This window comes from Aspergillus brunneoviolaceus (genome assembly GCF_003184695.1).
Source record: "Aspergillus brunneoviolaceus CBS 621.78 unplaced genomic scaffold BO95scaffold_5, whole genome shotgun sequence".
NCBI classification, from domain to species: Eukaryota; Fungi; Ascomycota; class Eurotiomycetes; order Eurotiales; family Aspergillaceae; genus Aspergillus; species Aspergillus brunneoviolaceus.
This window is the reverse complement of record NW_020290735.1, coordinates 558,096-584,390: the sequence shown is the minus strand read 5'-3', so window position 1 is coordinate 584,390 and position 26,295 is coordinate 558,096. Positions and strand designations below refer to the sequence as shown.

Genomic DNA, 26,295 nt, shown 5'->3' with positions numbered 1-26,295 from the left:
GCAGGGCATTGACCCCTGCTGGTCGGGGTTTGTGGCAGTATGTGCACAACAAAACACAAGGATAGCCGGCATTTGTGTTCCCCGATTGTTGTATCCTAACCTTTGTAGACTGGTTGAGCACTCCAGGAACAAAGTGCTGACAAGCAACAAGTGACAGACCTTGGCTGTTCTCTTGGTCAAATGAATGAAGCATCATGTCATCCGCACGGACTTGGCTGGCTGAAGCTTGTTGGCAACTTGGGTAGACTTGGGGTTCGGGGCATGGTCCACCGAAAGTAATCCTTCCTTAGCTCAGTCTTCGGCCAGAGAAGTCGGCAAGTAGAAGAGGGGGTGCCCATTTGTGACTGGGGAAGATGTCGTCTTCAGGAAACTCGAGCCTAACCGGTTGTATTGGGCCGTGTGCTCCTCATTGCCAAGGCGGCTAGAGTGAGGTCGGTGAGGAAAACGCATCATGCGGGGTATGTCGCTGCTCTATAATAGCAGGAGTTGAAAGAACGCAAAGTAGTAATCCTAGCAAACCTCTGCAAGGTCCAAAAGTAGCATCCAAGCCGACACTCTCCGTCGCCAGAGCCCGCTCAGAATAGATTACTCGGGACACTGTTCAACCACGACATATCCTGAAAGTCCAACAGATCAATGCCATCAAACAAGCCACTATTAAATCCCTCCCCAAGCGACACATCTCCGAAACCATTCGACATGGAAGATCCAGTTTGGACGGCTTGGGCGGGCAGCTCCTGATCCGTTGAACGGCCCTCCGACACAACGCGCTCATACAGTATCTCTAGCGCAGCAACACATCGACGCGCGGAGGTGCTGTAGCTGTGATATCTGCGAAGGATCTCGAGGGCATGGTCCCAGCTTTCGGTTATGGCGGGCTCAGTGACTTCTTCCAGGATGGCTGGGCAGAGGCGGCCGGCAATTAGAACGGTGGCAGCTGTGTAGACGTCTTTTCCAGTCAGACTAGAGAACTTGAGAACTCTCTCCAAAGTATCTGCAAAACAAGAAGGAAAATTGGTAAGGGTTCGGATGCTCACAGAGAATGTTATACCACCACGCAGGAAGTGGACCGGCCGATCCGTCGGCGGGAATGTGACCGTGGATCAGGCCAATGACCTCCTGTGCAACTTTGACGCAGATAATAGAGCACTGGAGTGCTATACGCTGGGGGAATGAATCTTGAAGACAAATGAGGGGGTCGGCGACTCCGATGTCGCGGGAGGTACAGTATTTGGACAGAATGGGTCGGAAGAGAAGCATGCGCACATGGAGGAACCTAGCGACTCGAGTTCAACAGATGTCTTTCGCGATCGAAATCGAGAAACCTTACCGTGCTCGTAGTACAACGCTCTGATGGTAGAACATTTTGTCGCCGTAGGCGAGAGAAGCGTCACCTCGCAAGTGCTCTGGTAAGGTTCGTGACCATTTGGTGAGCGCTCGGTCCAATTCGAACATCGTATGACCACCCTCCGTGGTCTGTTTGTTGAAATAAAAATCGTAAACATCTTCCGGGCTTTCATCCGGATTAGGATTGTACAGGCTGAGAAGAATATCATTCAGAATTTCGTAGAGCTCCAAAGACTTGGCATAAAATGCCATCACGGAAGGTCGACCAGCCGGTTGGATTATGGCGGTGCCTGCAGAGGGTATATACTCTTCGTCAACAGTCGCTGGTAGCGGTACGGAGCCACCGGACGCTTTAGCTATCATGGAGGGGCGACCGAAAGTCATGGAAATTACCCTAGAACTCGTCTAGCTTCTGTGAACGGGAAAAGAGGCGGGGCTGTTCTTACCTGTCCATCAACACGCATCCGTGCCAGATCTTCCGGGCCAGCTGCTTCTCCTGAGGATTACGTAGACGAGCACTAGTCTGCGGAAGATGTAGTCCCAGACTCTGTGCATTTCGAATGGCCAACCCAGTGACGATCCAGCACTGATGAGCGGAGTCCGTGCTTTGGAGATACTGGGCCATGAGCAGCAAGCACTGAATGAGCTCTGCGGAGCCTGTATTCCACAAATTGAATTGAAGAAGATCTTTGGCGCGAGAGAAAAATGCATCTGCCGACGCCTCCCGCTCTTCGGGTGGAATGAAGTCAGCTAGCTGGCAGGCCAATGCAAAGATCACATTGAAAGTGCACATCAGCATATTCTCGTCCGAGTGAGAAGGCTCTCCAGTCCAGAGCCTTGAATATTCAGCTCGTAGATTCAGACTATCTATGAGGGGATAAAGAGGAAAGACAAAGGTCCAGTAAACCTCCATCAGGCTGTCTGCCGTTTTCCGAGGCGGAAGGACGTAGTTAGAAATTGTAGACGGACGCTGTATGCGCGAGGACTTCAGCCCGGACGAGGATGCCGCTCCGAGGATCGAGTCGGATGTTCCACGATATGGTGACGGGACCCTTTGGTCAATGGCGGTTCTGATTTGTCGGATGAAGCTGGCAGCACTGGAGCTTCCAAAGAAGCCTTGGGCTAGCCGCTCTTCTTCCACCTCGCCCATCATTGCGTTCACGCCATCCGTATGCTGTCTTGGGGTTTGCCGGTTGTCAGGAGTCGTATCCTGGCACACTCTATCCTTGTGCATACAGATCGATGCAGCGTCCGGGGTTTGTTCGCATTGGAGACATGGCGAAAGAGATCTACCCGCGCTATCAGCGACGACTGATGTGGTTGGGAGATGCTGTCGATGACTCGTGGAGGGTGGAGCGACTGCACTCGACGTTGGCGTTTGAAGCGGACTTGGTAATCGAGTCTAAGATTCAGAAGAGTTACTCTGTGAGTCCTTTTATGATAACGTCTTAGGACCCCAGACTCGGAGACGAGATCATTCATGCCAACACGGCTTACCTGCGGAGACTCTGCGCCCAATGATTGAGTACTACCCACCTGTGCCCTCCCGGGGTTTTCGAGAAGCTTTAACCGATTCTCAAGGCCTTTGACATAGCTTTCCAGAGCAATGTCAGCAGATGATGATTCAATTTATGCCTGAGCTACAAGGCAGGATACAAGGCAGGACTGACCTTTGCATAGCTCGCTTCTTGTCTCCAGTGTAAATGCACTTCTCTCGATCTCCTTTCCTCACACATGGTCCACATACTGCTCAACACGCGTCAGCTCAACGATTGGTAGGAGTGCAGCTTCGGAGCAGACATACCGGGATGGATGCCGTCACACCGGACCTTCCGGACGCGGCATTCATCGCACGCGACCGTGATCTTGTGACGTTTGTGTGGAGTAGCAGAGCCATCTGCTGAAGACCAGCGCTTCGGAGATGATAGACTAGTCATAGATAGATTAGTAGGAAGGTGTTAGCACATTCGCGTGCTTTGTCTGGTTCTGGCGTGGGGAAAGTTGATGGGAGACGGAAGGGATTCCGGGGAAAGAGGCCACGGGAAAGTGCGGTGCGGGACCTTCGGATCCGATTCCGTGGCTCTCGCCTCGATCGCTCACTTGCGTTGGAAGGGCGATTCTACGTGGACGAATGTAAATAGTAGGTAGGTGGTTATATTCAAATATTCCTCTTGCTACCCACTCAGTTTCACTCTGACTCTGATTCTATCTTCTACTCGACCCTTCGGTCACTTACTTATAGTAGATAACAACAATTACTTTCCGTAACCAGATTGCCTGGACAGCAGAGTCAGAGATGAGCTTCTCATGCTGTACTTTATTGAAAAGCCGAGCATAGACATGATCGCACAGCTATCAACCAATTCAAAAACCCTCTTGATAGACTACCTCAGGAGCCTGACAACTTCACTCGACAGCGAGTTCTGTCATACTACTGGCATCATGTCCCCGAGGGCGTTAGCTCGGATGCTATTTCATAGGATTTTGTAAGAATGATAGGCACACTGTCATGCAAGGGTCATAGTTCTGATCGCACGGGACTTCTTCCAAGACCGTCGATCTTTCGCAAGCTGTGCGTGCCTTGTGGTCTATTAACCTCCTGTGGTTTGATTCGACGTACCACTCCATCAGCTGTTACTGGTCTGACCGTGTAGCAACAACGTGCACAGCAACAATCGGCAGCATAGCGCATGCTCCAACAATTGCACACATGACCCCAGCCGCACCAGCCAAACCCAATGTCTCGAACATGTCGGGGAAATAGAATGGCCCAATCTAGCCGCAGAGCACTCAAAGTTAGCACGAACCTCAAATTCGACCATGTCTGCGAACTCACAAATCCATAAAGATGGCGAAACACATTGATGCAAACCCCGATATCTGTAGCCACCTCGCGATGGCTATCAATAGCAAAGGAGATCAGGATAGTGGTGATCACCTGGTTACCGAAACTGGCGATTGCCGCGCCCACGCATGGAGTCACGTTCCAGGACGTGGCCTTGCTGAGCTGGAACCCCCAGACTAAAAGACCGGCGATGACGGTGCCGAAGCCAACATAGGACAGCCAAAGACGGTCCGCTGGGCGGTGGCAACCTGTACGTTTCTGGAGAGCTTGCAAGAAACGGTCGGAAATGGGACCGCTCAGCTGCTCGCCAAGCAGGCAGCCGATGATGATAGCAATGAACTGCAAGCCGATTTGCTGCGAGTCAAAGCCGAATTTCTCCCCAAAGGCAATGGGCATCTCGACAATGAGGGCGATGTTGCCGTAGCAGAAGACTATGGCATGAGCGCAGGCGGGAATGAGGACACGCGGAAGCCGCACGTAGAAGAGCGGCTCGACGAATTCGCGGGCCTTGAGGGGCCGGGCATTAATCCGTCGTGGGATGAATTTCTGGTAGAAGTGGGATCTATAGGGGCCTGCTGCGGAGTTGTGGCTGCTCTCCGGGATGTATAGAGTTTCTTCGCCCAGGGATAGATAGGCGACGAGCTGGCAGAAGTTCATGATGGCAAAGATCCAGTACATCCATTGGTAACCAATGTGTTTCGTCACGAAGCCCATGATGAAGGGTCCTCCTGGCGTCCCGAGGGTGAGCATCAGCGTCCACCACCCCAGCTTCTGGGCTCGCTTTTCAGGTTCACAAAGCTCCGTAATGATGCCGCTGCCTATACCCATAGGTGGCGAGATAAAGATCGCTGTTAGGACGCGCGTGGCCATTTGAGTTCCATAGGTTGTGCAGCGAGCTCCACCGATGTTGCATACCATGCTCCCGAGCACCGATAGTATGAAGATATGATAGCGGCCGTAGATCGAGGTAAGAGGCTTCCAGAATAAGGGGCAGATCCCTAGAAGCAAGATCTAGGAGAAATGTATGTGAGCTAGGGCTTCCATGCACTTTTCATCACGCAGACTCAAACGAGGCCGACTAACCTGCATCGAAGTCAGATAGCTTGCTTGCGGCACCGTGACGCCGTACACCTCGGCCATGGTGTCGTATGCCGGGATAATGCCTGCGGCCATGAAAGTTGCGACCATTGAATGAAAAGCAACCATCAGAATCTGGGCATTTTTCTTCCACTCTGGCCATTCCTGGGGGTTGCTTGCGGAGACACCTGACCAAGGGTCGCAGACTTGGTCTGGCACTCTAGAGGATACATCTTCGAGATGAGTTGCGGTGTTGTACTCGCTTCCTTTGACATCTGAATCAGACGTGTCTGGAGCTGACATCTTGCTTTTATCGTTTTTGAGAATGGGTAACAAGGAATCGTGCGGTCTAGCGCCACACCAAGTAAGGAGGCAAAGTATTGCCACCGCTCAAATAAAAAGCACTAATAGCACCAGCACCGTACAAGAGATTATGGCGCGCGGATTGGTAGTTCCACGTCTCTTCTCATCGCGTTGTGCTGGACCCTTTATACCATGTTCCGTCCGCTCTTCTCTGATACCCCATCTACCCCATGGGGAAGGATAGGGTGTAGATTCCCAGCTGGAGCGGGCCTGGATCCGCACTTTGATAGCGCACGGCCGTCAGGTCAGGGTCTCATTGGAACAGCTCAATGATATACATTCTTGGCACTGGAAATGAGAGGAATTGTTTCCGACGAGGCTCAAATCGCGGCCAGAACGTCGCTTACCCGAGGGTATACTCGATACAACTGTAGAAGTATCGGGTCCGCATCCGATACCATCCTTGCCATCTGTCGGACACAATCCACTAAACAACCTTATCCATTTAAGCTCTCAGTGACTATTTGATAGACGTCGTTCGCTCTCAAGGGATACACAGGGGCACTGTGGTCCAGCCGCTCTGGATTTGGAGAACCGCGCCGGTACTGGCGATTTGACTTCCTGCGAACTGGAGGAAAAGTGTCAATCTCAGATGCGATTCCTGGAAGATGGACTTGGAATCTTGTTTGATACCTGTGGATATTGCCACTCCATTGATGTCAACAATCCCTCTCATATCCTGCCAATTCTTCCTTGTGCTTGCCCCCTCTCTCTGTACTCTTTCTCGCATAGTGGCTCGATACGGTCAGGAGAGTGTACCACAGCTCAAGGTCACGTTTCAAGTCTTGCTTGTGATCCGTTAAACAAGATTAGAGTCAGGATGTAGAGGATCGAGGGGGAAAGTGAGGATTGCAGAAGAGTTGAAGGTACTGCTGTAACGTTGGATTCCCCGCACCTCGTCCGCACAGCATTGCATGCATTGCGAGGCATAATGTCGGGTGAATGAAGGCCGAAGAATTTTTCCGTGAGAGATTGCATTCTGCTTGGCCTGCGGCTTCCCCCGCATTTTGGACCAGTTTCTCCCCAGATCATAGGCGAAGGCGGGGGACCTTCCGCTTCGATCGTCCCTTGGCATTTCCTGCAACCCAACAACCATCGCTTCGAATCCCACTTAGCAGGTGGACTTGCGCTACAATTGTTTGTCATGAGTCAGGACAACCGTTCATCCGGGTTGATCTGTGCCCGATGGCCTCCATCATGCCACCGACTATAAAAGCAAGACGATAGACAGTGCGTCATGTCACGATGGGCAGGAACTTTGCAGTCGAGATCCGCCTACAGATTCAGTCACGATGCGCCAAAACATTGCTATTGGCGTGTTGGCGACATGCCTCACCTTAGCCTCTGCAACACTGCGAACCAGCCAGAATGAAAGCACGATCACTGTGGCAAATGACCGCCTGACCGCGGTCTTTGCAACCAACAAAGGCAGAATTGTCGACCTCTCCCTCGATAACCAGGACCTGCTCGGTCCTCAATCAGGGGATACAGGGACCGGTCCCTACCTGGATTGCTATTGCATCCCTTCGGGCTTCTACACACCTGGATCCACAAGCCCCAGCATGGAGGTCGTGGAGGGGACAGATGCTACCGGAACCAAATATGCCGGTGTGATCATGAACGAGACATACCCTCCGACAGGTCAGCAATTCCAGCAATACTGGTTTCTACGCGATGGTGAGACGGGTCTGCACACTTTCAGTCGGCTCGCCTACTACAACGAAACTACGCCGTTCTTGCGCAACTTGCAAGAGTTCCGGACTCTTTTCCGGCCTAACACGGATTTGTGGACGCACCTGACGTCGAGCGAGGTTCAGACTGCTCCCCTCCCCAGTAAAGAAGCCATCAGCGAAGAAATCGTCGTTCAAGATGCAACTTGGACATTCAACAACACCCCCAACGATGCGTATTATACTCGATTCTCAGAATACTTCACCAAGTATACTTTCTCAAATGGTCAGTGCTGTTATTCCTTCATCTTCCATGTCGCACATGGCTGATAACTCCGAAGATTGGCGCGATAACTCGGTCCACGGTATGTATGCGGATGGAACCACGTCTGATGGCACGACGTACGGAGCGTGGCTGGTGATGAACACAAAGGTGAGGTTCATTTACAACGAGCAGTACACAGGGAACTAACTGTAATACTTGCTAGGATACATACTACGGTGTACGTTAGTGTCATATACAAGCCCCCTCGACTAGGCTGACCATACTAGGGACCCTTGCATTCCGACCTCACCGTTGATGGTATCGTTTACAACTACCTGGTGTCGAATCACCACGGAGAAGGAACCCCCAACATCACCTACGGTTTTGACCGCACTTTCGGTCCTCAGTACTACCACTTCAATGGCGGAAAGGGATCCAGATCGACCTTGGAAGAGCTGAGGTCTGATGCTGAAACATATGCGAACCCTAGCTGGAACGTGAAGTTCTATGATTCTATCGCCAAACACGTGGTAGGGTATGCACCTTCAAGTGTTAGAGGTACAGTGCAGGGACACATCAAGCTTCCCAAAGTAGCAACCCGGCCGATCGCTGTACTTACGGTAGATGGGCAATACTTCCAGGACAACTCAGTTGACCCGTCATCTTACCAATACTGGGCCGAGATTGACAAGAACGGGAAATTCAACATTGACCACGTCAAAGAGGGCAAGTACCGGCTCACTGTGTACGCGGACGGTGTCTTCGGTGATTACGAACGCGATGGCGTGCGAGTACAGGCTGGCAAGACTACGAAAGTTCAGGAGACATGGGTTGAGGAGTCCGCAGGCACCGAGGTCTGGCGGTTAGGCACTCCCGACAAGTCATCGGGAGAATTCCGCCGCGGCGTTGCTCGAGACGAAACCCATCCACTGCATCCTCCGCAGTATCTGATCTATTGGGCCGCCTATGACTGGCAGGAAGACTTCCCCAACGGAGTCAATTACACGATTGGAAGCAGCGATCCTGCCACAAATTTCAACACAGTGCAGTGGTCCGTGTTTGGTCCGACCCCGAACAATCCCGATGTCGAGTACGACACCACTCACGATTGGACCATCAACTTCAATTTGAATAAGAAGCAGCTGCAGAAGCGCAAGAAGGCGATGTTGACCATCCAGCTTGCGGGCGCGAAGACTGCGTCCGGTAACACTGATGTGTGGAACCCAGCCGAGGAATACAACAATCTCTCGCTGGAGAGTTATATCAACGGCCAGGAGGAGCCCTTGAGCATGGTGATCGGGTTCAATCAGTCCAGTAGCTGCATTGTCCGGTCTGCCGTCAGTTGCTACCAGGTTCGCTCACGGATGGAGTTCCCAGCTGACTGGCTGGTGGTCGGAAATAATGTCTTGACGTTGCATTTGCCGTACAATGCCACGGACACGGAGACGGCGATTTTGCCTGGGACGGTCTATGTGCAGTATGATGCCTTGAGATTGGAGGTGTCATAAGAATGAAGGCATGGTCGGTAGCACGCAGAATTAATGGGATGTACTTGTACTTGCCCCACATTAGGAACCAGAAATCAAGAATTTGCTCAATTTTGGACTTTTGTTGCAGCCTGAGGCATTAGTATCTTTTGCCTCGATAAGGTTCCATATCCCGTTGCACAAGCAATAAATTAAGGACGACATGCTCGGGTAAGACGAGCAACACCTTGAACAAATTCTCAGGTACGTCAATGACGAACTGCAATGCTCAGTGCACAGTAGCTTGGAGCAAAACAGACTGAGCTTAGACGGTATGGGCTGATCATTTAATCAAGTTGATGAGTGATCGCCCCTCCATCCCTTCCCAATGCGGCAATAGCCTCGGTTCATGTCCAAACCCGGGGAAACCCTCCAAATAGCCATCATGGTAATCTTCGCCCCTTGATTGGCATATAAACTGCTGCATGTCTTCCCCGCAAATTGAGTACTGACATTTCTGAGACCATTTCGACAACCAGGACTCATTCAACTAGACTGCGCCCCTAGTGAGTGCTGTCTGCGCAGGCGATTACCTGCCGAATTCCTCCAGCCATGTCCCAGACCTTTACCCGTGCCGAGGTTGCACAGCACAACACCGAAGACTCGGTCTGGTGCATCATCGATCACCGCGTCTACGACCTCACCGACTTTCTCGATGCTCACCCCGGTGGCAGCGTGGTCCTCAACCAGATCGCCGGCCAAGATGCCACCACGGACTTCTATAACCTCCATCGCCAAGAGGTGTTGGACCGGTACAGCCGTCTGTGCATCGGCACGGTAGCCGGAGAGAGCCCCGAAGTCGTGACCCCCGAGCCGGGCAGTCTCAGCCAGGTTCCCTACGCCGAGCCGCTGTGGCTGCGGCCCGCGTTCAAGAGCCCCTACTACAACGACAGCCACCGGCGACTACAGAAGGCGCTGCGCGAGTTCACGGACCGATACGTCACGCCGGAAGCGCAGGAGAAGGAGAGGGACGGCACCTTTATCAGTCAGGAGCTGATCGATCGCATGGCGGAGACCAATATTCTGGCGATGCGGCTGGGGCCGGGTAAGCATTTACATGGACGGAAGTTGCTGGGGGGTGTCGTTGATGGGAAGGAATTCGACTATCTGCACGACTTGGTCGTTTCGCAGGAGCTGGTGAGGGCCAATGCTCGGGGTGAGTTTCTTGGTTTCGACTGTTGCTATTCCAGAATCGACATTTCTGACTATGAGCAGGCTTCCAGGACGGAAATATGGCGGGCATGGCCATCAGTCTGACCGCCGTTCAGCAATGGTTGCGCAATGAACCTCTTCGCCAGCGGATAACAGATGAGGTCTTATCTGGTAAGAAGAAGATGTGTCTTGCCATCACGGAAGCCTTTGCGGGCAGCGATGTGGCTGGTCTACGCACCACGGCTCAGAAGACCCCGGATGGGAAGTTCTACATTGTGAATGGAACCAAGTATGGCCATCAATTCTGCACTGGACCCCACGTGCTGACTTCTGCAGGAAATGGATCACGAACGGCATGTTCTCTGACTACTTCGTTACCGGCTGCCGGACAGAGAAAGGCTTCTCGGTGCTCCTGATCCCTCGCGGGGAGGGTGTCGAGACGAAGCAGATCAAGACCTCCTACTCCACCGCTGCCGCAACGGCGTTTGTGCAATTCGAGAATGTCAAGGTGCCGGTCGACAATCTCCTGGGTGAAGAGCATAAGGGTTTCATTGTCATCATGAGCAACTTCAATCACGAGCGCTTCATGATGGCCAGCAGCGTCATTCGCATGTGTGCCACCATTGTCGAGGAGTGTCTGAAATGGTGCAACCAGCGCATCGTCTTTGGGAAGAAGCTGATCGAGCAGCCAGTTATGCGGCAAAAGTAAATCCACCACTTAGAGATCCTCCCCCGTTGATTGTCGCTAATGTCTGGGACTACAGGCTCGCTCGGATGATCTCCCTCTGCGAATCCAACCAAGCTTGGCTCGAGTCCATCGCGTACCAAATGTGCAACATGAGCTATGCAGAGCAATCGGCTCACCTAGGCGGTCCCATCGGCCTGCTCAAATCCCACGCCACACGCTCAGCTCAGGAGATCGCCGAACAAGCTACCAACATCTTCGGAGGCCGGGGTCTAACGCAAACCGGAATGGGCAGAGTGATTGAGATGTTTCATCGGACGTACAAGTTCGATGCTATTTTGGGTGGCACGGAGGAGATTCTGGCGGATCTTGGTGTACGCCAAGCGATGAAGAAGTTCCCAAAAGCCATGCTATAACCTCGTCTCGGTTGCAAGAATCAACACTGAATGCAGGCATTCATACAATTATCCGCAGGACCAATCGTAGCCAACCCAGTCTGCTCATAGTCACTTACTGCACATGCACTATTCTTAGATATATGATAGTCATCAAGAACATGTTTCACCATCCACTTAGTCGCTCTTCGGAGATTACACCCATATCAAATGACTAGCATTCTCACTTGACGCTAAAGTGCTTGAGATTAGCAAGCACCAGGATCAAAGCCTAGTGCTTATCAGGGCTATCTCGACTGGGACAAGCTCATTAACGATGACGAGGCCCCTGAGCTCCCAGATCCTACAAATGAGAGTCGACCTCCCACTAAGATTCCAACCACCTTCCTCATCGACCTCATCCACAACCCAACTAAAACTACTCGCCTCTTACGTACCAAAAGTCCACCCCACCACCTACCCTCTACAATGACTCCCCCACCCCCCACCTCAAAAGCCTACACCCTCTACACCTACTACCAATCCACCTGCGCCAACCGCGTCGTAATCGCACTCCACCACAAATCCCTCCCCTTCGCGCACCACTACATCGACCTGCGCGCGGCCGAGCACGAGACCGCCGCCTTCGCCGCCCTCAACCCCAGCCGCAGCCTGCCCGTACTAGTCATCACCGACGCGACAACAGGCACCGAGACGATCCTCACGCAATCCGTGGCCATCCTCGAATACCTCGAAGAAGCGCACCCGGACCGACCCGCGCTCCTGCCACCGCTCGACGCAGCGCCGCTCCACCGCGCCCGCGTCCGCGAGCTCGTCAACCTCATCACCAACGACATCCAGCCGCTCTCGAACGGGCGGATCGCGCGCCGCGTGCGGCAGATCCGCGACGAGGTGCAGGATCAGTTGAGCTTTGTGCAGGAGGTGAACCTCGCCGGGTTGACGGCGTACGAGCGGTTGTTGGAGCGGTACGGCGCGGACAGCACGTACTCCGTCGGCGACGCGGTGACCCTCGCGGATGTCTGTTTGGTGCCGGCGGTGGAGATGGCGGTGGCGTATCGCACGGATTTGACTGCCTTGGTCAGGGTCCGGGCCGTCGTGGAGAGGTTGAAGGCTTTGGAGGCGTTTCGCAGGGGCGATTGGAGGAGGCAGGGGGATACGCCGGGTGAGGTTAGAGTTGAGTAGGTTGTCACTGAACTGAGTTTGAAGTGTGTGGTATACTATAGGTTATAGAGCAGCTGGCGGTGGTGGGAGCCGCTGCGTTACGGGATATATATGTGGCATGGAAAGCACAGGTGGGATAAGGCCTTATAATACCGGTAACCATCACTCAAGAATCTGTATTGGATTAATTACTCCAAAGAGAAAGGAAACATAAATCACTTTTGAACTATAAGCTACTTCGTAGTATTCACCCTGCGCAATTCCCGCGGTTCCAGTCCGTTGTGCTGTCCAAAGCTCAGCTCCAAGTGACTAACCCAATGCGGTCGGCCAGGCAGCGATAGGCGGCGTAATGTAAGCTCATCCCAGCCGATAAGAACATCGCGGACATTTTACGCCACCGTCACTTGGACCTTACTTACCCCATCTACTCATATCTGAACCGACCCCACAATCTCAGCATACACACCATTATGGCAGATGCCTTGAATCCGAATCATGTCCTGGAGCTTGCTGCGACGGCCATCCGTCAGGATGAAGGCGCGTCGCCCAGCTTGAAAACCCCCTACGAGGCTGTCGCTGTGATCGGCCATGCCTGTATGACAGCCGTGGGCTTTCGACTCGTCGGTCTGGGAGAGGACCACAATCTTGGTACGCGATACCTGCGCGATTCTCTGTCCCTACAGGCATATTTACTAATCTCATGGGCACCTACAGAAAGCTCGTCCGACAGCCTGCGTCTACCGGCCGAATGGAACGCGAGCACCAGCTTCGCCTTTCGCTACGCTCACTCCCAGTCCTCCATGCAATACCTGCTCAAAATCAGTCGACTGGGCAGCAAAGCTGTGGTGCTCGCGCTGGCCCTGGGCGACGACAAGACGACCTCTTTCGACCTCCCCGTCCAAGACTACATTTCCGAATCCGCGCTCCCCTTGTCCTCCTCCGCCGATCTCCCCAGCGCCCTCAGAGAAACATTCATCTCGCCTCCGCGGGTCCAAGATCTGATCAACCTGTTCAAGATCAACGTCATCCAGAAACTCGCTCCGGGGCTGTACAAAGAAGGATACGAGGATACAGGCCGCCCGTTGCGGGAGGTGCAACAGGAGCGGCCACCGCGACACGACCCCCTCCGAGACGATTCTCTCCCCCAACCTGCTCGCCCTTATCCATTCGATGACCCTCTAGCCGTGCCTCCCCGCCGACCGGTCCCAGCCGGCGACTTCCCTCCCCCAGGCTTCGAAGACGAGTTCGAGATCCAGAGACCCCCTCGGGGTTATCCGGGGATGGGCGGTCGGAACCCACTGAGCATCGGCGACCGTGATCTATACCCAGCAGGTCTGGGTCCCCATGATCCGATTTATGGTGGCGTTGGCCCGGGGCTTGGGGGCGGCGGCGGGGGTGGGGGTGGGATGCATCCGACCTTCGATGATCCCCTTTTTGCAGGCCGGCGAGGTGGAGGAGGCAGAGGAGGATATGATCCCCAAGCGCCTCCAGGAGCACGATATGATCCTGTTGGACCTGGAGACGGAGCACCATTTGGTCAGGGGGGGCGGGGACCATCCTTTGGCGGACGCGGAGGAGGAGGATTCGGCGGGTTTGGCGGGTTTGGCGGTGACATCATCTAAACCACACTTCGGCCCAAAATTATTGGAGGGGAGGGGAGGGGAGGGGGACATGTAGTATGACTTAATGACGAAAATGCTCCACGGGAATGACTGGCTGGCTGGCCATTGTGAGGATGAATGACTGCAATCTTGTACTTAACTTGTAAATTGTGCAATTGATCATTGATGGAATGAGCAAGACGGCTGTAGTACTCTGTGTTTGCGTTGCTGTGATTGTCTTTGTCTGTTGGAGTTGTCGTAATTGTTGTGTTGTAAATGTCGGTATTGTAATTAGATTCTCCGCCCGTGCCACACTCACCACCACAACCACCACAACCGAGAGAATCCCAAGTGTGGCGCAGGAAGGAAAATTCCTGGGGCAGAAAGCAGGAAAGGTGGGCGGTGTGGCGCACGCACGGGCGGCGGCCACTGCAGATATGACTGACTGACTATTGAACTGCTAAACTGCTAAACTGCTGCTGCTGCTGCTGCTGCTGCTCTGCTCTGCTCTGCTGCTCTGATGCCCGTCCACCCTGGCAGATTGCTAACCTGCTAACCTGCTAAACCCATCCACCTCATCTCACACCTCTCCACCACCTCCTTCTAGCCAGCTCCCTTTCCCCCCCCTCCCCACCCACCACCAGTCTTCCCATCCCAATCAACTCTTCAACTTCAAATCCCCTTTCATCCTTATTGCTATCGCCTAGTTATTCTAGCGACAGCCTTTTGTGTCGCTTTCCTACTCCTCGTTCTCCCCCTCCTATTGCCCCAAATTAGGTCTCGTCTCGTTTCACCCCGGGCGTCTTGCTTCCCCCCTCTCATCCACCCCCAAAGAAAAGAATCCCGCCTTACCTCACCTCACGAGACCTTTCTCCCTTCACACCCCCACCGCCCTTCGCCGCTTGTTCTCGCCCGAATCTCGCTCCCTACCACCTGCAACTCCCCTCGGTGGTCTTCCCAATGGATAACAACATGGAAATCGATACTGCGCGGTCGCCCGAACCTCACCACCTCTCCCCGACGACCGACCCGGGTTCCATACCCACCCTCGACGGATGGATCGAGAGCTTGATGACCTGCAAGCAACTGGCAGAGGAAGATGTTCGGAGACTGTGTGATCGGGTGTGTCTTTCTGTCGATTGGATATTCCAGCTGTTGTCGACCAGCTCCTAATCATGGTTTTGTTTTTTCCCCACCTAGGCGCGAGAGGTACTGCAAGACGAGTCCAACGTTCAGCCCGTGGTATGTGTCCTTTGATTATGATGATGTTTACCATAATTCTCCTGGTTGGCCCTGTCCACCTATGAGAGTTCAGCTGTCGCGACCGATCGGGCTGACCGGAAACCTGCCTCTCCGCAGAAATGCCCAGTGACTGTGTGCGGTGATATCCACGGCCAGTTCCACGATCTGATGGAGCTCTTCCGCATCGGTGGTCCCAACCCCGACACGAACTACCTCTTCATGGGTAAGTGGAAGCATGCGGCAATCCCTCATCCCGGGGATTGCCTACCCCTGTGTGCGTGTGTGTATGTGTGTCTCCGACTAACGCGCGTGTCCGACCTCCCCGTGTAGGTGACTACGTCGACCGTGGTTACTACTCCGTAGAGACCGTCACACTCCTTGTTTGCTTGAAGATCCGCTACCCGCAGCGTATCACCATCCTGCGAGGAAACCACGAGTCCCGCCAGATCACGCAAGTCTACGGGTTCTACGACGAGTGCCTGCGCAAATACGGCAACGCCAACGTGTGGAAATACTTCACCGACCTTTTCGACTATCTCCCCCTCACCGCACTCATCGAGAACCAGATTTTCTGCCTGCACGGCGGTCTGAGTCCGTCAATCGACACGCTCGACAACATCCGCTCCCTGGACCGCATCCAGGAGGTGCCGCACGAAGGCCCCATGTGTGATCTGCTGTGGAGTGACCCCGACGACCGATGCGGCTGGGGGATCTCCCCCCGTGGAGCGGGTTATACATTCGGACAGGATATCTCGGAGGCGTTCAATCACAACAACGGCTTGACTCTGGTTGCACGGGCGCACCAGCTGGTAATGGAGGGCTACAACTGGTCGCAGGATAGAAACGTGGTCACGATCTTCTCAGGTATTACTGTCTGCCCGGCTGGGGTATCGGCATGGATGACGCGGCTAACTTTGGCTTTCTTCCTGCAGCTCCTAATTACTGCTACCGTTGCGGCAACCAAGCCGCAATCATGGAGATTGATGAGCACCTCAAGTATACGTTGTATGTGCTTTCGGGTTGATTCCCCGCCTGCTGCAAGTTGACCGCGCTAACACTGGCCCTCTAGCTTACAATTCGATCCCTGCCCGCGCGCAGGAGAGCCCATGGTCTCGAGGCGCACCCCGGATTACTTCCTGTAATCGGTTTCTTCGTTGTGATAGACATTTTTCCTTTCCACCTCCCCGCTGGCAAAGTTGAGGCTCTTCTTTCGTCGACTTCCTTCGAGAGGACTCCGGGGAGGATCATTCAAATCAAGGGATACAACAGCAGGGACCCGCGGTCTGGCTACACCGTTTGAAGTAATTGTATGTCCGTATTTTCTGGCCCGTGTTGATACCAAATTCATGAAAATAAAAAGACCGTGTTGAAGTCGGTTCTGCTGGTGCTGTTGTCGAGCTTCTAGTCTACTGGTTGGGGATGTTTTGTGAGTCGTCGATGGGATCGTGGATCCATGTAGGCTTGGACTAGGTAGGATACAGTCGAGTTCTTCTACCACGGCTGCAGTCACAGAAGTTCCGTCTTTCTTTTTTTTTTTTCTTTTTCGGTTTCTTTTTTTTTTCTTGGTGTAAGATGCTCTGTAGGACCGTAGAGATATTTACGCAGTAATCTCCCCGATGGCTACAGCGGAAGGTGTGATGCCATACGCTTCGGGCTTCTCGGACCCCCATCATGGATCCCTCCCGCTTGTCAGGTACTCTGGACTGTGCTGCACATATTCAGCATATCACATATGATCATGACTTTGGGCTAACAAGGTAGTTCCAGGACAAGTTCCAACTTCAAGCTGGAGGTTATGCTACTACAGTGCATGTTACCAAGTGACCGAATGAAGGTCTGAAATGACTAAGCAAGAATTGTCCAATCTGGCAACTAAGTCAGGTTCAACTTAAATTGGACGGACTCGGCTCGATCAACAACAGTACCTCCACCCACTCACTGTAGTGATGAAGACGAGCCCACCGCAGTCCCCTTGACTGTCAACCCGACTCCCTCACAATGAACAACACCAGACCTTAAGATCCAATCAAGCTACCACATAAACTATAACTTAACTGACCACTGCGTATTGTAACTAACCCTCTAGCACAATCAAACCATAGTTGAGAGCTCGATCACATACCTCTCAAGGACCGTATCGCCCTCCACCCCTCCACCCCTCCGCTTCACACCAGATACCGTCCATTCGTTGCGTCCTCCCATCTCCCATCTCCCTAATCAACCCACCACCACCCCGTCCAAATCGACCTTGACATCGCGAATCACGAAGCCGACCCTTTTCGCCTCCTCCCATTCCTGCCGCATCCTCTCCGCCCGAGCGGCGGAGCGCGGCACGAAGCGCACCCGAAAGGGCTTGGGCACGGTATTGGCCCCGTCCTCAAAGCCATCATCAGACACATCGACGGGGAGGGGATGGCGGCTGGCCTCGTCGCGCGCGGGAAGGATGTCAAAGAGCCACACCAGCTTGGCCAGGACGATGAATAGGCTGTTCTCCGCCACATGGAGGCCGGGACAGATGCGCCGCCCTGCGCCGAAGTTGAGGTGGGATTTGTCTTTCGCTTTGTCCGGAGCAGAGGGGTAGGACGACGAAGGCGCCCACGAGGAGCTTTTCAGGTAGCGCGCGGGCTGGAATTCATGGGGCTCCGGGAAGGAGGCGGGATCGTGGTGGATCGCCGGCTGGTTGATCACCACGAAGCAGCCCGCGGGGATGCGCGCCTGCTTGTATTGCACCTCGGCGGTGGTGTAGTGGGCGGTGCCAAACCGGGTGAGGGGCCGGATGCGCGCGACCTCGTGGATACAGGCGTGGATGAAGGGCAGTCGGTCGATGTCGTCGAAGGAGGGCGACCGCGTGTCACCCCCGACCACGCGCGAGACTTCGGCGTGGGCTTGGTGGAGAACCGCCGGGTTGGCGGCCAGGTACAGAATGGCTATATTGAGGGCCGAGGCGGAGGTATCCGAACCTGCCTCAATCAGGGCTATTGATTTCGCAATAAAAGGTTGCTGCGTGTTAGTTTTCGTGTGAGAAATTGGGCGAGAGGGGGAGGAGCCGCCTGCCCCGGGCCAGACTTACTGCCCGCCAAAAACGCAGCTTGGCTCTCGTCAATCTCATAGCGTTGAGTCTCCGTTTCCATGAAGTGCTTGGCGAAGCATGCTGGCGCGCTGCCCTCGAGGACCTTCTGCCGCAGCTCCTGCCACAGGCCCATCCAGAGGGAGTGCTGGCGCTCGTGGAACTTCAGGGCTCGGGCCCGCCACCACTGCAACCACGTGGGCAAGCGGTCCAATTGCGGGATGAGGTCGGTGATGAACGCCCCCGGCGCGGTTGCTTGCGAGAAGTCTTCCATGATCTTATCGACCCGGTGGCAGATCGGGTCGTCCTAACGCAAGAACACCTGTCAGTGGACAACCATCTCCTCATGGGGTCCGGTGTAATCACCAACCATTGACGCCACTCGTCGACCATACGTCGAGGTTAAAATGACTGAAGCATGAATGAACAGTCAGCCCGGGGACTTTCGTCCCCACGACCCCACCCCCGGGAAGGAGTGGTGATATGGTAATGGTGACGGGTACCTTATACTCACCTGAGAGGGACATTCGATGGGCTTGCTCTTTGCAGACGACTTCCTCCCCTCCGCTCTGCAGCAGGTCGCTTACCAGCTGTGTGGCTTCGAATTCCTGGCTGGGCCGGAAACTCCGCGCTACGTTCGGGTGCAAGAGCTGGTGCAGGATGGTGCGCAGCCGCCGCCAGTGCGTGTTGTAGGGCATGATGGCGATGCGCCCGCCCGAGACAATCGGCGTGGCACCGCGCCACGGGCCCTTGGACGAGGTTTTGGCGGACTGTCGATCGAAGATCTCGCGCACCGCCTCCCGGCTGTTCACGTACACGAAGTCCTCGAAGCCGAACCGGATATGGAAGAGCTCTCCCTGCGTCAGGCCCAGCTCCTCGAGTCGCCGCCCGGGGTTGGGGCCGAGCTGGCTTTTGGCACCGAAGATGGGGTGGCCAAGTGGCTGAGGGATTCCCGACTGACGCCACCGTCTCCTCGCTTGGATAGAAGACCAGATCCAGCGGGCCAGGAAAATGCTTCCGGCAAACAGGAAGGTGAGAAAGATATTGCTCATGGTGTTCTTTTTCTCTATGCTATCCTTATTCTTATCTTGGTATGGACGGGGGAGGAAACGGTAAGCTTGAGTGCAGCGTTGTTGCTTTTGTTATGTCTTTTCGTCCGTCGTAGGGATTGATTGTGATGGGCAGGACAGGTTTAGGCCAGTGTCAAATCTTTTCCTTTTGGATTTCTCTTTTATTTCATCCCATTAATTAATTTGTTTGCCCCTCACCCCTCTTCCTTCCTTTCCTTGTTCTTGGCCATGGACCCTATCGTTCTGCAGAGAATAAGCACGCAGCGGCTACAGATTCTACAGGAATGGTGCCATATTTGTGATCAACTATCAATTAGTGGCAATGAGACAATTCACACGCCGACCCCACCTCCGGATGAAAAATGGGTAGGATCCTGCTAAAATACTGGAGATGGCTCCAGCAATGCACACATTATGTATGGTACTTTTGTCCATACTTCCCCGAGCCATGACTGACTTGGTAACAGGTTATGATTTCTCTCATTATCAGCTCAGGTAGGATTACTTGTAAAAATACCTAGCCATCATCGTCGCCGCAACACCTGTGCACAACAATGGATTCCCAGGAAGGTTATCGTCAGCGACGAATGCTCCAAAATCGTCTGGCCCAGCGCCGATTTCGTACGAGTGACTTTCTTTCTCCCTTCCTCCCTTCCTCTCTGCCTCTCGCTTTCGACGAACCCGCTAATTCCAAGAGAGCTTTTCTCTTTCCACAGGGGAGCGTAACCGAGCCGCAAAAAGCGATCGTTCACAGGGCGAGATCGAGGGTATCACTCATTACGACCACTATCCTCAGCTCCACCATAGCCCCGGTGCATCAAGCCCTAATCACCTGCGCGGCGATAGCAACAACGACAGCAACAGCAGCAGCAATCTCCTCTCGGAGCCTCCTCCTCCTCCTCCCCTGAACCTCCACGGCGAGGGCGATGCAGAACTCTGCTCATGCTGGAGCAGGAGGAGTGCTGCTGCCGCGTCATCGCTACTGGAAGCGAAGAAGAGCTCCCCTGGATTCCCCCGTGATCGTGGATATCATCATCACCTGCCGCAGGTGAACGAAGAAGCCATCCAGCTCTCGAATTTCCTCTTTCCTACCGCAACAAACAAGGACAACAACAACAACAATACCGACACCCCTTTAAGTTTACACATACATCATGGCCAGCTACTGCAGGCCGAACACGCGCTCGCAACCGTCCAGAAACAACGGGACCGACTCGGCGCGCAGGGCAGGGCACTCCTCCGACAGCTTTCCGAGGTATATGCGATCGGGGTGTCCCTGGATATCTTCATTGCGAGCGAGGCGTTTCAGGTTCATCTGCTGGGGGCGGAGAGAGCTTTCGCTGCGCTAAGTGAGTGATTTTCTTTTCTTTTCTTTTCTCTTCTTTTCTTGGGGGGGAGGGGGTGAAGTACTTTTCGACTGTATCTTTGGGTCAATTATCTGTAGTAGTTCAGTATGGGTACTACTACGGAGAACTGTACAGTAATTACCAGGTACTACATAGAAGACTACCCGGCTACTACTGCTGTTTCCGGTAAAACGGTCTGTAACTACCTCGTACCTACTGTAACCTGCCGCTTTGACCTTGAAGTAGTTGTTGACTCAGTCTCCCTACCCTTAAAGACGGATACCTCAAGCATCCAATGCCACCAGCTTCATCTCCGTCGCCACTCGCTATTCGTCTGGCGGAAGGCGAATGAGTCAAGACCTGCCTAGAGAGGAAGTAATCCATGTAAGCAAATGTTTTGGTTTCATTCCCCAACTGAGGCATTTGAAGACTGAAAGCTCACCCGAGTCATATTCTCAGTAAAGGCCTCCTCGAAAGATCACCCAAGTGGCAAGGAGGGTAAACCTGGTTTCATCGACGAGTGGATCGATCTTAAGCGAATGGAAGAATCAAAAAGCAACAACAGATTAAGCTCGAGGAATCAACAAGAGGGGAAGCTTACATCGTCATCCCAATGATGGGGCCGAGCCACAGACCCACCAGACCGCCTTTCAACAGTAAGCCCGCGACGAACGAAGTGGGGAGTGCAATCTAGACGTTCAAGGAAGAGGTAGACGTCAACTAACTGGAACCGATCAACGGAGCCACAACGAATGAGGAGGGGTTGAGAGCTAGCTCACCGTATAGTGACAGACCAGAGACAGAAATCCGGCAGTCTGCTGCATCTGGAGCCCCTTCATTACCCCATTGGCCCACTCCGCGGTAGCATAGACGATCTGCAGGAGCGCGCAGAAGGGCATGGTCCGCACCACCAGGGTCTGCACCTCGACCGAGGTGCACAACTGCCGGGAGATCCAGTACCGCCCCGTCAGGAGCACGCTGAGGTTGAGCAGTCCCACCACGACCGCGGTCGTCAGCGCGATGCGCATGTGCAGCTGGGCACGACGCGGGCGATTCTGGCCCATCAGCGTTGCCACACGCAGCGTCGTCGCGCTCGCAATCGCAAAGGTGAGCTGCAGCGCCACAGCCACCGTCCCATTGAGCACGCTCTGCGCCGCCAGCCGCGTCGCATCCAGCTTCCCCGCCCCGACCGTCAGCAGCTCGAATGTCAGATACTCCGCCAGCACCGTGATCGAGCCCGGCAGCGCGAGGCGGAGTAGCCTCGGCCAATGTGCCCCCGCGCGGAGCAATGAATTTGGAGACGATGACGAAGAGGCGGAGTCATCGTCGTCATGCGAGCATCGGCTGATGGGACGGAGGTAAGTGGCATGGGCCAGAAGACCTGCCCCAAGTATGGTGTCCGACAGTGCTGCAGAGACCGGCGCCCCGACAAAGCCCCACTGCAGCCGATAGACAAACCACCAATGCAACGCGAGATTGACCGGGACCGCACAACAGAGGACCACAATTGGCGGGTGGAAGATCCCCTGGCTCTGCAGGAAGCGCTTGCCGGCCTCGAATCCTGCATGGCCCGGCAGGCTCAGCAACGAGACCCGGAGGTACTGCGAGGTGAGAGCGGCGATTTTCGGCGACACCATCGTCCGCAAGATGGATTGACTATGCCACCATCCCAGGCCCACCGGGCAGCTCACGATCGTCAGAAGCATGAGCGTCATCTTTAGATACAGGGTGGCCAGATCCCACCGCCGCAGCCCGTAGGCGAGGGCCCCGAGGGTGTCCAGTCCGGAACACAGCCCTTGATAGACCCCGTATGCGGTGATATTGGTGATACTAGCCCCGAGGCTGACAGCCCCGAGCTCGTCGATCCCGAGTCGACCCACAAAGAGGAGCCCCGCAAAGGGAAGAGAAAATTGAAGGTAGGACACTAGAACCAGCGAGGTTGACGAACGGACCAATGTGAGGGTCTCTTCGGCCACGTTCCCTGTAGCTGGTGGGCCGTCATTTTCGAGGAGTGGAGTGGTTTCTCGTGCCATGAATTGAGGGTATAGGTATAGTTAGTCGGTACTAGGTGTAGTACTATAGCAAGCGCCGTAGATTGCTTGAAGAGCTGACGCTAACTATATAGTCTGAAGGCCTTTTCTTTGTGGCCCACTGGAGATTGAACACGTTCGCCCTGGCGTCCAATCGATCGGACTTGTACTATGTAAAAGAGAGAGGGCCAAGCAATACCTAGTACCACTCTGCGAGGCGAAAACGCTTGCCACCGCGCTAGCGTCTCCTCGAATTCGACGACTGTTTCATAGGTACCATGCATGATGACATGCAGGGGTCAGGCTGACCTGTAATCATACATGATGACTTATAGTACTAGGTTCCTATCTTATACCTCGAAGTCCGAGCCAGATATCCGCCGCTGACTAGGTACTGGGTGAGGGCATTAACGTTACCTTGGCAGTATCCACCACCACCACCACCACCACCAACCACTACTCTGGGCTAAGTTACCACCTCCCGAGTCCATCTCCTCTTCTCCTTCTTCTCCTTCTTCTTCTTCTTCTCCTCTTCCTGCCCGATGATTTTCGATCATTGGTCGAAAGCTTATCACTGCCTAAAAGCTTGCTCAAAAGCTTGCTTTGGTCACTCCGATAGTCTTATCAGTACCACCGGTATCCAATCATGCATGTTACAGATTGCATCAGCATGCCCTGGGCTCCGGGGTAAGCCCTACGCTGTACCTCACCCGAGTCGGAGAGGCCGGTCACTCCCCTCCCCTTCACTCCCCTTCACTCCCCTTCACTCCCCTTCACTTCGCACTCCTCTCTTCTCACTGGAAAATCATTTTCATTCTCCCGTATTCGTCCCCCCAACCCCCCCTTTCCCCTCCCCTGCAGAGCTCAGTTGCTGAAACAGTAATCAGTATCAATTCCATGGATCGACCCCAGGTTTTCCCTATGCCCATCGCGGACACCACCCCGCAAACGACTCTGCATAATCCAGAGAAGAGCCAAGACGTCTCCCAAGCACGCTCTGACACCCTGTCGGAACAGGAACAGGAAGGGGAGGAGGAGGAGGCGGGCACTTACGCACAAGGTCTGCCATTGCTCCTGATCTATTTGTCTCTCTGCCTCTGTGTGATTCTGGTCGGATTGGTATGTCCCATAGAGCTGCTCGTGGCCTTAGAGCCTGGATTAACCCTGGAAGACTGACAAAGCCCCTCTCGGTTTGTACAGGATGCAACCATTTTGACCACCGCCATTCCCAGCATCACCGACGAGTTTGGTTCCGTGCAAGATGTCGGCTGGTATGATGCTGCCTTTCGGCTCACGTCGTGCATGTCACAGCTCTCGCAGGGCAAGCTGTACGATAACTACTCCCTCAAATGGGTCTTCCTTCTCAACATGATACTCTTCGAGGCCGGCATTCTGGTTTCCGGCCTGGCTCCCAGCTCGCTGGTGTTTATCGTCGGACGAGCCATCACGGGTCTCGGCTTTTCGGGCATCAGCCAAGGTTGTATGGTGTAAGTGTCCGGCTGATATCCCAACCTCAATTGAAGGGAATACGTGCATTGACATAATGGGGGGTTGATTTTCTCGAAAGCATCGTGGCCATGTCCACTCCTTTGCGGAAACGGGCCACCTTCCTCGGCCTGATCAGCGCCAGCGAGTACACCGCAATGGCCGCGGCGCCCATCATCGGGGGCGCATTGACCTCCACTCTCTCCTGGCGGTGGTGTTTCTACATCAATCTCCCGGCGGCTGCGGCCCCGGCCGCCATGATTCTGCTGCTGAAGCTCCCCCAGATGCCCTCGGGCAGTCGGAAATCGCAGGTCGAGCGCTTGCGAGAGCTGGATCTCCTGGGGTGTTTCTTCTTTGCCCCCGCCGTCCTTTGTCTCCTCCTCGCCTTGCAATGGGGCGGAGAGACGTACAGCTGGGACAATTCGCGCATCATTGCGCTCCTCGTGCTCGCTCCTATCGTCTTCGCGGTTTTCTGCTTTATTCAACACTGGAAGCAGGATAGCGCGATGCTGCCTCCACGAATCATCAAGAAACGCGTCATCCTCGCGGGGGCGCTCTTCAGTCTCTCGCTCTCGGCGTGTCGCGCGATCGTGCAATACTATGTAAGATCCCCTTCAAACGCTGCCATGGCCTTCTTTGAGCGGGATTCCAAACTAACGGGAGCGCGGGAGCGGTGGTGGGTATTGTAGCTGGCGATATGGTTCCAGACCGTTCGGGGGGCCACTGCCTTGCAGTCGGGCATCTACACCTTGCCCCTGGTGATCGCCATTCTCGTGTCGGCGATGGTGGCGGGTCGCTTCATGTCGGCGACCGGGATCTATACCCCGATCATGATCCCGGCCGGCCTGCTGGTCGTGGCTGGGATCGCCATGATGACGCGCTTCTCGACGACCACCCCCAAGGGGCTGTGGATCCCTTCGTTGATTCTGTTGGGGATCGGATCGGGCAGTAGCGTGTCCATCCCCTTCATCGCGGCGCAGGCGGTGTTGAGCCTCGGTGATCTCTCCGCCGGCATGGCCTTGATGACCTTCTCCCAAGATCTGGGCGAGGCCGTCTTCATCAGCATTGCGCAGGCGGTTTTTCTCAACCGCCTCAGCAGCTCCCTGCAGGTCACAGCGCCCGACCTCGACCCGGAAAGCGTGATCCATCTGGGCGCAACTAATCTGCAGGGGAAGATCCCTTCGCAAGACGTCGCAGCCGTGGCCTTCTCATATAACCTGGCCGTGCGCTCGACCTTCTATTTGGCAGTCGCTTTGGCTGGGCTGCTGGTCATTACCGCCATACCCCTTCAAAAAACGACGCTAATGGGCGGAAGAAGGTCCAGTAGTTAGCTCTACCTCCTTGGCTATGGCTGAACAAAGTTGAAGGGGGGTATGTATGGTTTGCTTTCCTCTCAGACAGACACCTATGGATTGAAGTGCTGGGCAATGAAGAACTTCAGCAGCAAGTGTCCTGTCGCGGCGGGGGAGTGATTCTCAGGACATAAGGGCTGCTACACTGTGGCTGCGAAGGGAATCCCATGGCTTTCAAATGTTCAAACTCTAAAGCTTCGGAGTAGATACTACTGTAGTAGAAATCATAGCACTGCAAAGGCACAGAGGCAGCCCGCCTGTTGGATCAGGTGGTCTGCCCACCGCCTTTGGTCTCTTTGTTTTCTGCCACAGGCTCTTTCTTGTAGATGCGCCAGCTTCACTACCTAAGTTCTCCATCACTCTGAATTCATCTATTTTCGCACTTCCAGCAATTCTACCTCTAACACCCTGAAGCAGCAACATCCCTGAGCCAGTGGACAGGTCTTCAAAGTGCACTATCTATCGTCATTCGTGCCATTTCTTGATTCGGTTCCTACTCTAGCTGTCGCTTCTCCCCGCTTCGGCACAGCCAGCAACCGAAGTGAGAGGACCGCGGAGCCTGTCCGGGAGCAGTAAGGCCCCTGTAACACCGATTGCGAGCTTGTCATCTAGTCTG

At 54.3% G+C, this 26,295-nt stretch overlaps 11 protein-coding genes across 11 annotated transcripts; 7 read left to right on the top strand and 4 right to left on the bottom strand.

Moving 5' to 3' along the window:
- Positions 1 to 519: 519 nt before the first annotated feature.
- Positions 520 to 3,284, bottom strand: BO95DRAFT_404798 (transcription factor domain-containing protein; the record flags this gene model as incomplete). Its single annotated transcript, XM_025583969.1, has 7 exons — positions 520 to 949; positions 1,038 to 1,276; positions 1,331 to 1,741; positions 1,794 to 2,572; positions 2,836 to 2,941; positions 3,018 to 3,093; positions 3,152 to 3,284. The coding sequence occupies 7 exons, from the start codon at positions 3,282 to 3,284 to the stop codon at positions 576 to 578; spliced, it is 2,118 nt and encodes a 705-aa protein (XP_025446883.1). The 3' UTR covers positions 520 to 575.
- Positions 3,285 to 3,659: 375 nt separating this feature from the next.
- On the bottom strand, positions 3,660 to 5,572 carry BO95DRAFT_500769 (MFS multidrug transporter; the record flags this gene model as incomplete). Its single annotated transcript, XM_025590982.1, has 3 exons — positions 3,660 to 4,122; positions 4,184 to 5,203; positions 5,276 to 5,572. The coding sequence occupies 3 exons, from the start codon at positions 5,570 to 5,572 to the stop codon at positions 3,982 to 3,984; spliced, it is 1,458 nt and encodes a 485-aa protein (XP_025446882.1). The 3' UTR covers positions 3,660 to 3,981.
- Positions 5,573 to 6,924: 1,352 nt separating this feature from the next.
- Positions 6,925 to 9,324, top strand: rglB (polysaccharide lyase family 4 protein; the record flags this gene model as incomplete). The annotated part of the gene is made up of 4 exons (XM_025590061.1): positions 6,925 to 7,588; positions 7,644 to 7,735; positions 7,791 to 7,805; positions 7,855 to 9,324. The coding sequence occupies 4 exons, from the start codon at positions 6,925 to 6,927 to the stop codon at positions 9,073 to 9,075; spliced, it is 1,992 nt and encodes a 663-aa protein (XP_025446881.1). The 3' UTR covers positions 9,076 to 9,324.
- Positions 9,325 to 9,522: 198 nt separating this feature from the next.
- BO95DRAFT_404791 (acyl-CoA dehydrogenase family protein) lies at positions 9,523 to 11,429 on the top strand. Its single transcript, XM_025583968.1, has 4 exons — positions 9,523 to 10,249; positions 10,309 to 10,534; positions 10,582 to 10,950; positions 11,010 to 11,429. Exons 1-4 carry the CDS (start codon positions 9,646 to 9,648, stop codon positions 11,344 to 11,346), a joined length of 1,536 nt encoding a protein of 511 aa, XP_025446880.1. The 5' UTR covers positions 9,523 to 9,645; the 3' UTR covers positions 11,347 to 11,429.
- Positions 11,430 to 11,710: 281 nt separating this feature from the next.
- BO95DRAFT_404790 (maleylacetoacetate isomerase) lies at positions 11,711 to 12,676 on the top strand. Its single transcript, XM_025583967.1, has one exon. It carries the CDS (start codon positions 11,794 to 11,796, stop codon positions 12,505 to 12,507), a length of 714 nt encoding a protein of 237 aa, XP_025446879.1. The 5' UTR covers positions 11,711 to 11,793; the 3' UTR covers positions 12,508 to 12,676.
- A 203-nt stretch (positions 12,677 to 12,879) lies between these two features.
- Positions 12,880 to 14,108, top strand: BO95DRAFT_470534 (proteasome inhibitor PI31 family protein; the record flags this gene model as incomplete). The annotated part of the gene is made up of 2 exons (XM_025589525.1): positions 12,880 to 13,134; positions 13,201 to 14,108. Exons 1-2 carry the CDS (start codon positions 12,957 to 12,959, stop codon positions 14,106 to 14,108), a joined length of 1,086 nt encoding a protein of 361 aa, XP_025446878.1. The 5' UTR covers positions 12,880 to 12,956.
- A 480-nt stretch (positions 14,109 to 14,588) lies between these two features.
- Positions 14,589 to 16,835, top strand: BO95DRAFT_470533 (serine/threonine-protein phosphatase). Its single transcript, XM_025589524.1, has 6 exons — positions 14,589 to 15,209; positions 15,288 to 15,329; positions 15,447 to 15,552; positions 15,660 to 16,193; positions 16,262 to 16,334; positions 16,399 to 16,835. Exons 1-6 carry the CDS (start codon positions 15,048 to 15,050, stop codon positions 16,469 to 16,471), a joined length of 990 nt encoding a protein of 329 aa, XP_025446877.1. The 5' UTR covers positions 14,589 to 15,047; the 3' UTR covers positions 16,472 to 16,835.
- Positions 16,836 to 17,546: 711 nt separating this feature from the next.
- On the bottom strand, positions 17,547 to 19,448 carry BO95DRAFT_352422 (cytochrome P450; the record flags this gene model as incomplete). The annotated part of the gene is made up of 4 exons (XM_025582132.1): positions 17,547 to 18,304; positions 18,400 to 18,703; positions 18,767 to 18,807; positions 18,911 to 19,448. 4 exons carry the CDS (start codon positions 19,446 to 19,448, stop codon positions 17,547 to 17,549), a joined length of 1,641 nt encoding a protein of 546 aa, XP_025446876.1.
- Positions 19,449 to 19,709: 261 nt separating this feature from the next.
- On the top strand, positions 19,710 to 20,924 carry BO95DRAFT_198213 (uncharacterized protein). Its single transcript, XM_025581011.1, has 3 exons — positions 19,710 to 19,882; positions 19,934 to 20,087; positions 20,183 to 20,924. The coding sequence occupies exons 2-3, from the start codon at positions 20,021 to 20,023 to the stop codon at positions 20,821 to 20,823; spliced, it is 708 nt and encodes a 235-aa protein (XP_025446875.1). The 5' UTR covers positions 19,710 to 19,882; positions 19,934 to 20,020; the 3' UTR covers positions 20,824 to 20,924.
- On the bottom strand, positions 20,782 to 22,960 carry BO95DRAFT_198258 (MATE efflux family protein). The gene is made up of 4 exons (XM_025581012.1): positions 21,592 to 22,960; positions 21,414 to 21,502; positions 21,255 to 21,316; positions 20,782 to 21,176 (listed from the first exon to the last, which is right to left on the bottom strand). The coding sequence occupies exons 1-3, from the start codon at positions 22,843 to 22,845 to the stop codon at positions 21,268 to 21,270; spliced, it is 1,392 nt and encodes a 463-aa protein (XP_025446874.1). The 5' UTR covers positions 22,846 to 22,960; the 3' UTR covers positions 20,782 to 21,176; positions 21,255 to 21,267.
- A 417-nt stretch (positions 22,961 to 23,377) lies between these two features.
- On the top strand, positions 23,378 to 25,923 carry BO95DRAFT_510937 (MDR family MFS transporter). Its single transcript, XM_025591393.1, has 5 exons — positions 23,378 to 23,663; positions 23,730 to 23,961; positions 24,043 to 24,329; positions 24,410 to 24,929; positions 25,017 to 25,923. Exons 2-5 carry the CDS (start codon positions 23,740 to 23,742, stop codon positions 25,656 to 25,658), a joined length of 1,671 nt encoding a protein of 556 aa, XP_025446873.1. The 5' UTR covers positions 23,378 to 23,663; positions 23,730 to 23,739; the 3' UTR covers positions 25,659 to 25,923.
- The last annotated feature ends 372 nt before the right edge of the window (positions 25,924 to 26,295 follow it).

Bases quoted from the DNA above. Each gene is read 5' to 3' on its own strand.
- BO95DRAFT_404791 (XM_025583968.1), top strand. From the start codon at position 9,646: ATGTCCCAGACCTTTACCCGTGCCGAGGTTGCACAGCACAACACCGAA. The intron at 10,535-10,581 runs GTATGGCCATCA...TGACTTCTGCAG, and splicing joins TACATTGTGAATGGAACCAA to GAAATGGATCACGAACGGCA. The intron at 10,951-11,009 runs GTAAATCCACCA...CTGGGACTACAG, and splicing joins CAGCCAGTTATGCGGCAAAA to GCTCGCTCGGATGATCTCCC.
- BO95DRAFT_404790 (XM_025583967.1), top strand. From the start codon at position 11,794: ATGACTCCCCCACCCCCCACCTCAAAAGCCTACACCCTCTACACCTAC.
- BO95DRAFT_470533 (XM_025589524.1), top strand. From the start codon at position 15,048: ATGGATAACAACATGGAAATCGATACTGCGCGGTCGCCCGAACCTCAC. The intron at 15,553-15,659 runs GTAAGTGGAAGC...CTCCCCGTGTAG, and splicing joins CACGAACTACCTCTTCATGG to GTGACTACGTCGACCGTGGT. The intron at 16,194-16,261 runs GTATTACTGTCT...TTCTTCCTGCAG, and splicing joins CGTGGTCACGATCTTCTCAG to CTCCTAATTACTGCTACCGT.
- BO95DRAFT_198213 (XM_025581011.1), top strand. From the start codon at position 20,021: ATGGATTCCCAGGAAGGTTATCGTCAGCGACGAATGCTCCAAAATCGT. The intron at 20,088-20,182 runs GTACGAGTGACT...CTCTTTCCACAG, and splicing joins TCTGGCCCAGCGCCGATTTC to GGGAGCGTAACCGAGCCGCA.
- BO95DRAFT_198258 (XM_025581012.1), bottom strand. From the start codon at position 22,845: ATGGCACGAGAAACCACTCCACTCCTCGAAAATGACGGCCCACCAGCT. The intron at 21,503-21,591 runs GTGAGCTAGCTC...TTGAACGTCTAG, and splicing joins CTCTGGTCTGTCACTATACG to ATTGCACTCCCCACTTCGTT. The intron at 21,317-21,413 runs GTAAGCTTCCCC...CGATGAAACCAG, and splicing joins CCCATCATTGGGATGACGAT to GTTTACCCTCCTTGCCACTT.
- BO95DRAFT_510937 (XM_025591393.1), top strand. From the start codon at position 23,740: ATGGATCGACCCCAGGTTTTCCCTATGCCCATCGCGGACACCACCCCG. The intron at 23,962-24,042 runs GTATGTCCCATA...CGGTTTGTACAG, and splicing joins GTGTGATTCTGGTCGGATTG to GATGCAACCATTTTGACCAC. The intron at 24,930-25,016 runs GTAAGATCCCCT...TGGGTATTGTAG, and splicing joins GCGCGATCGTGCAATACTAT to CTGGCGATATGGTTCCAGAC.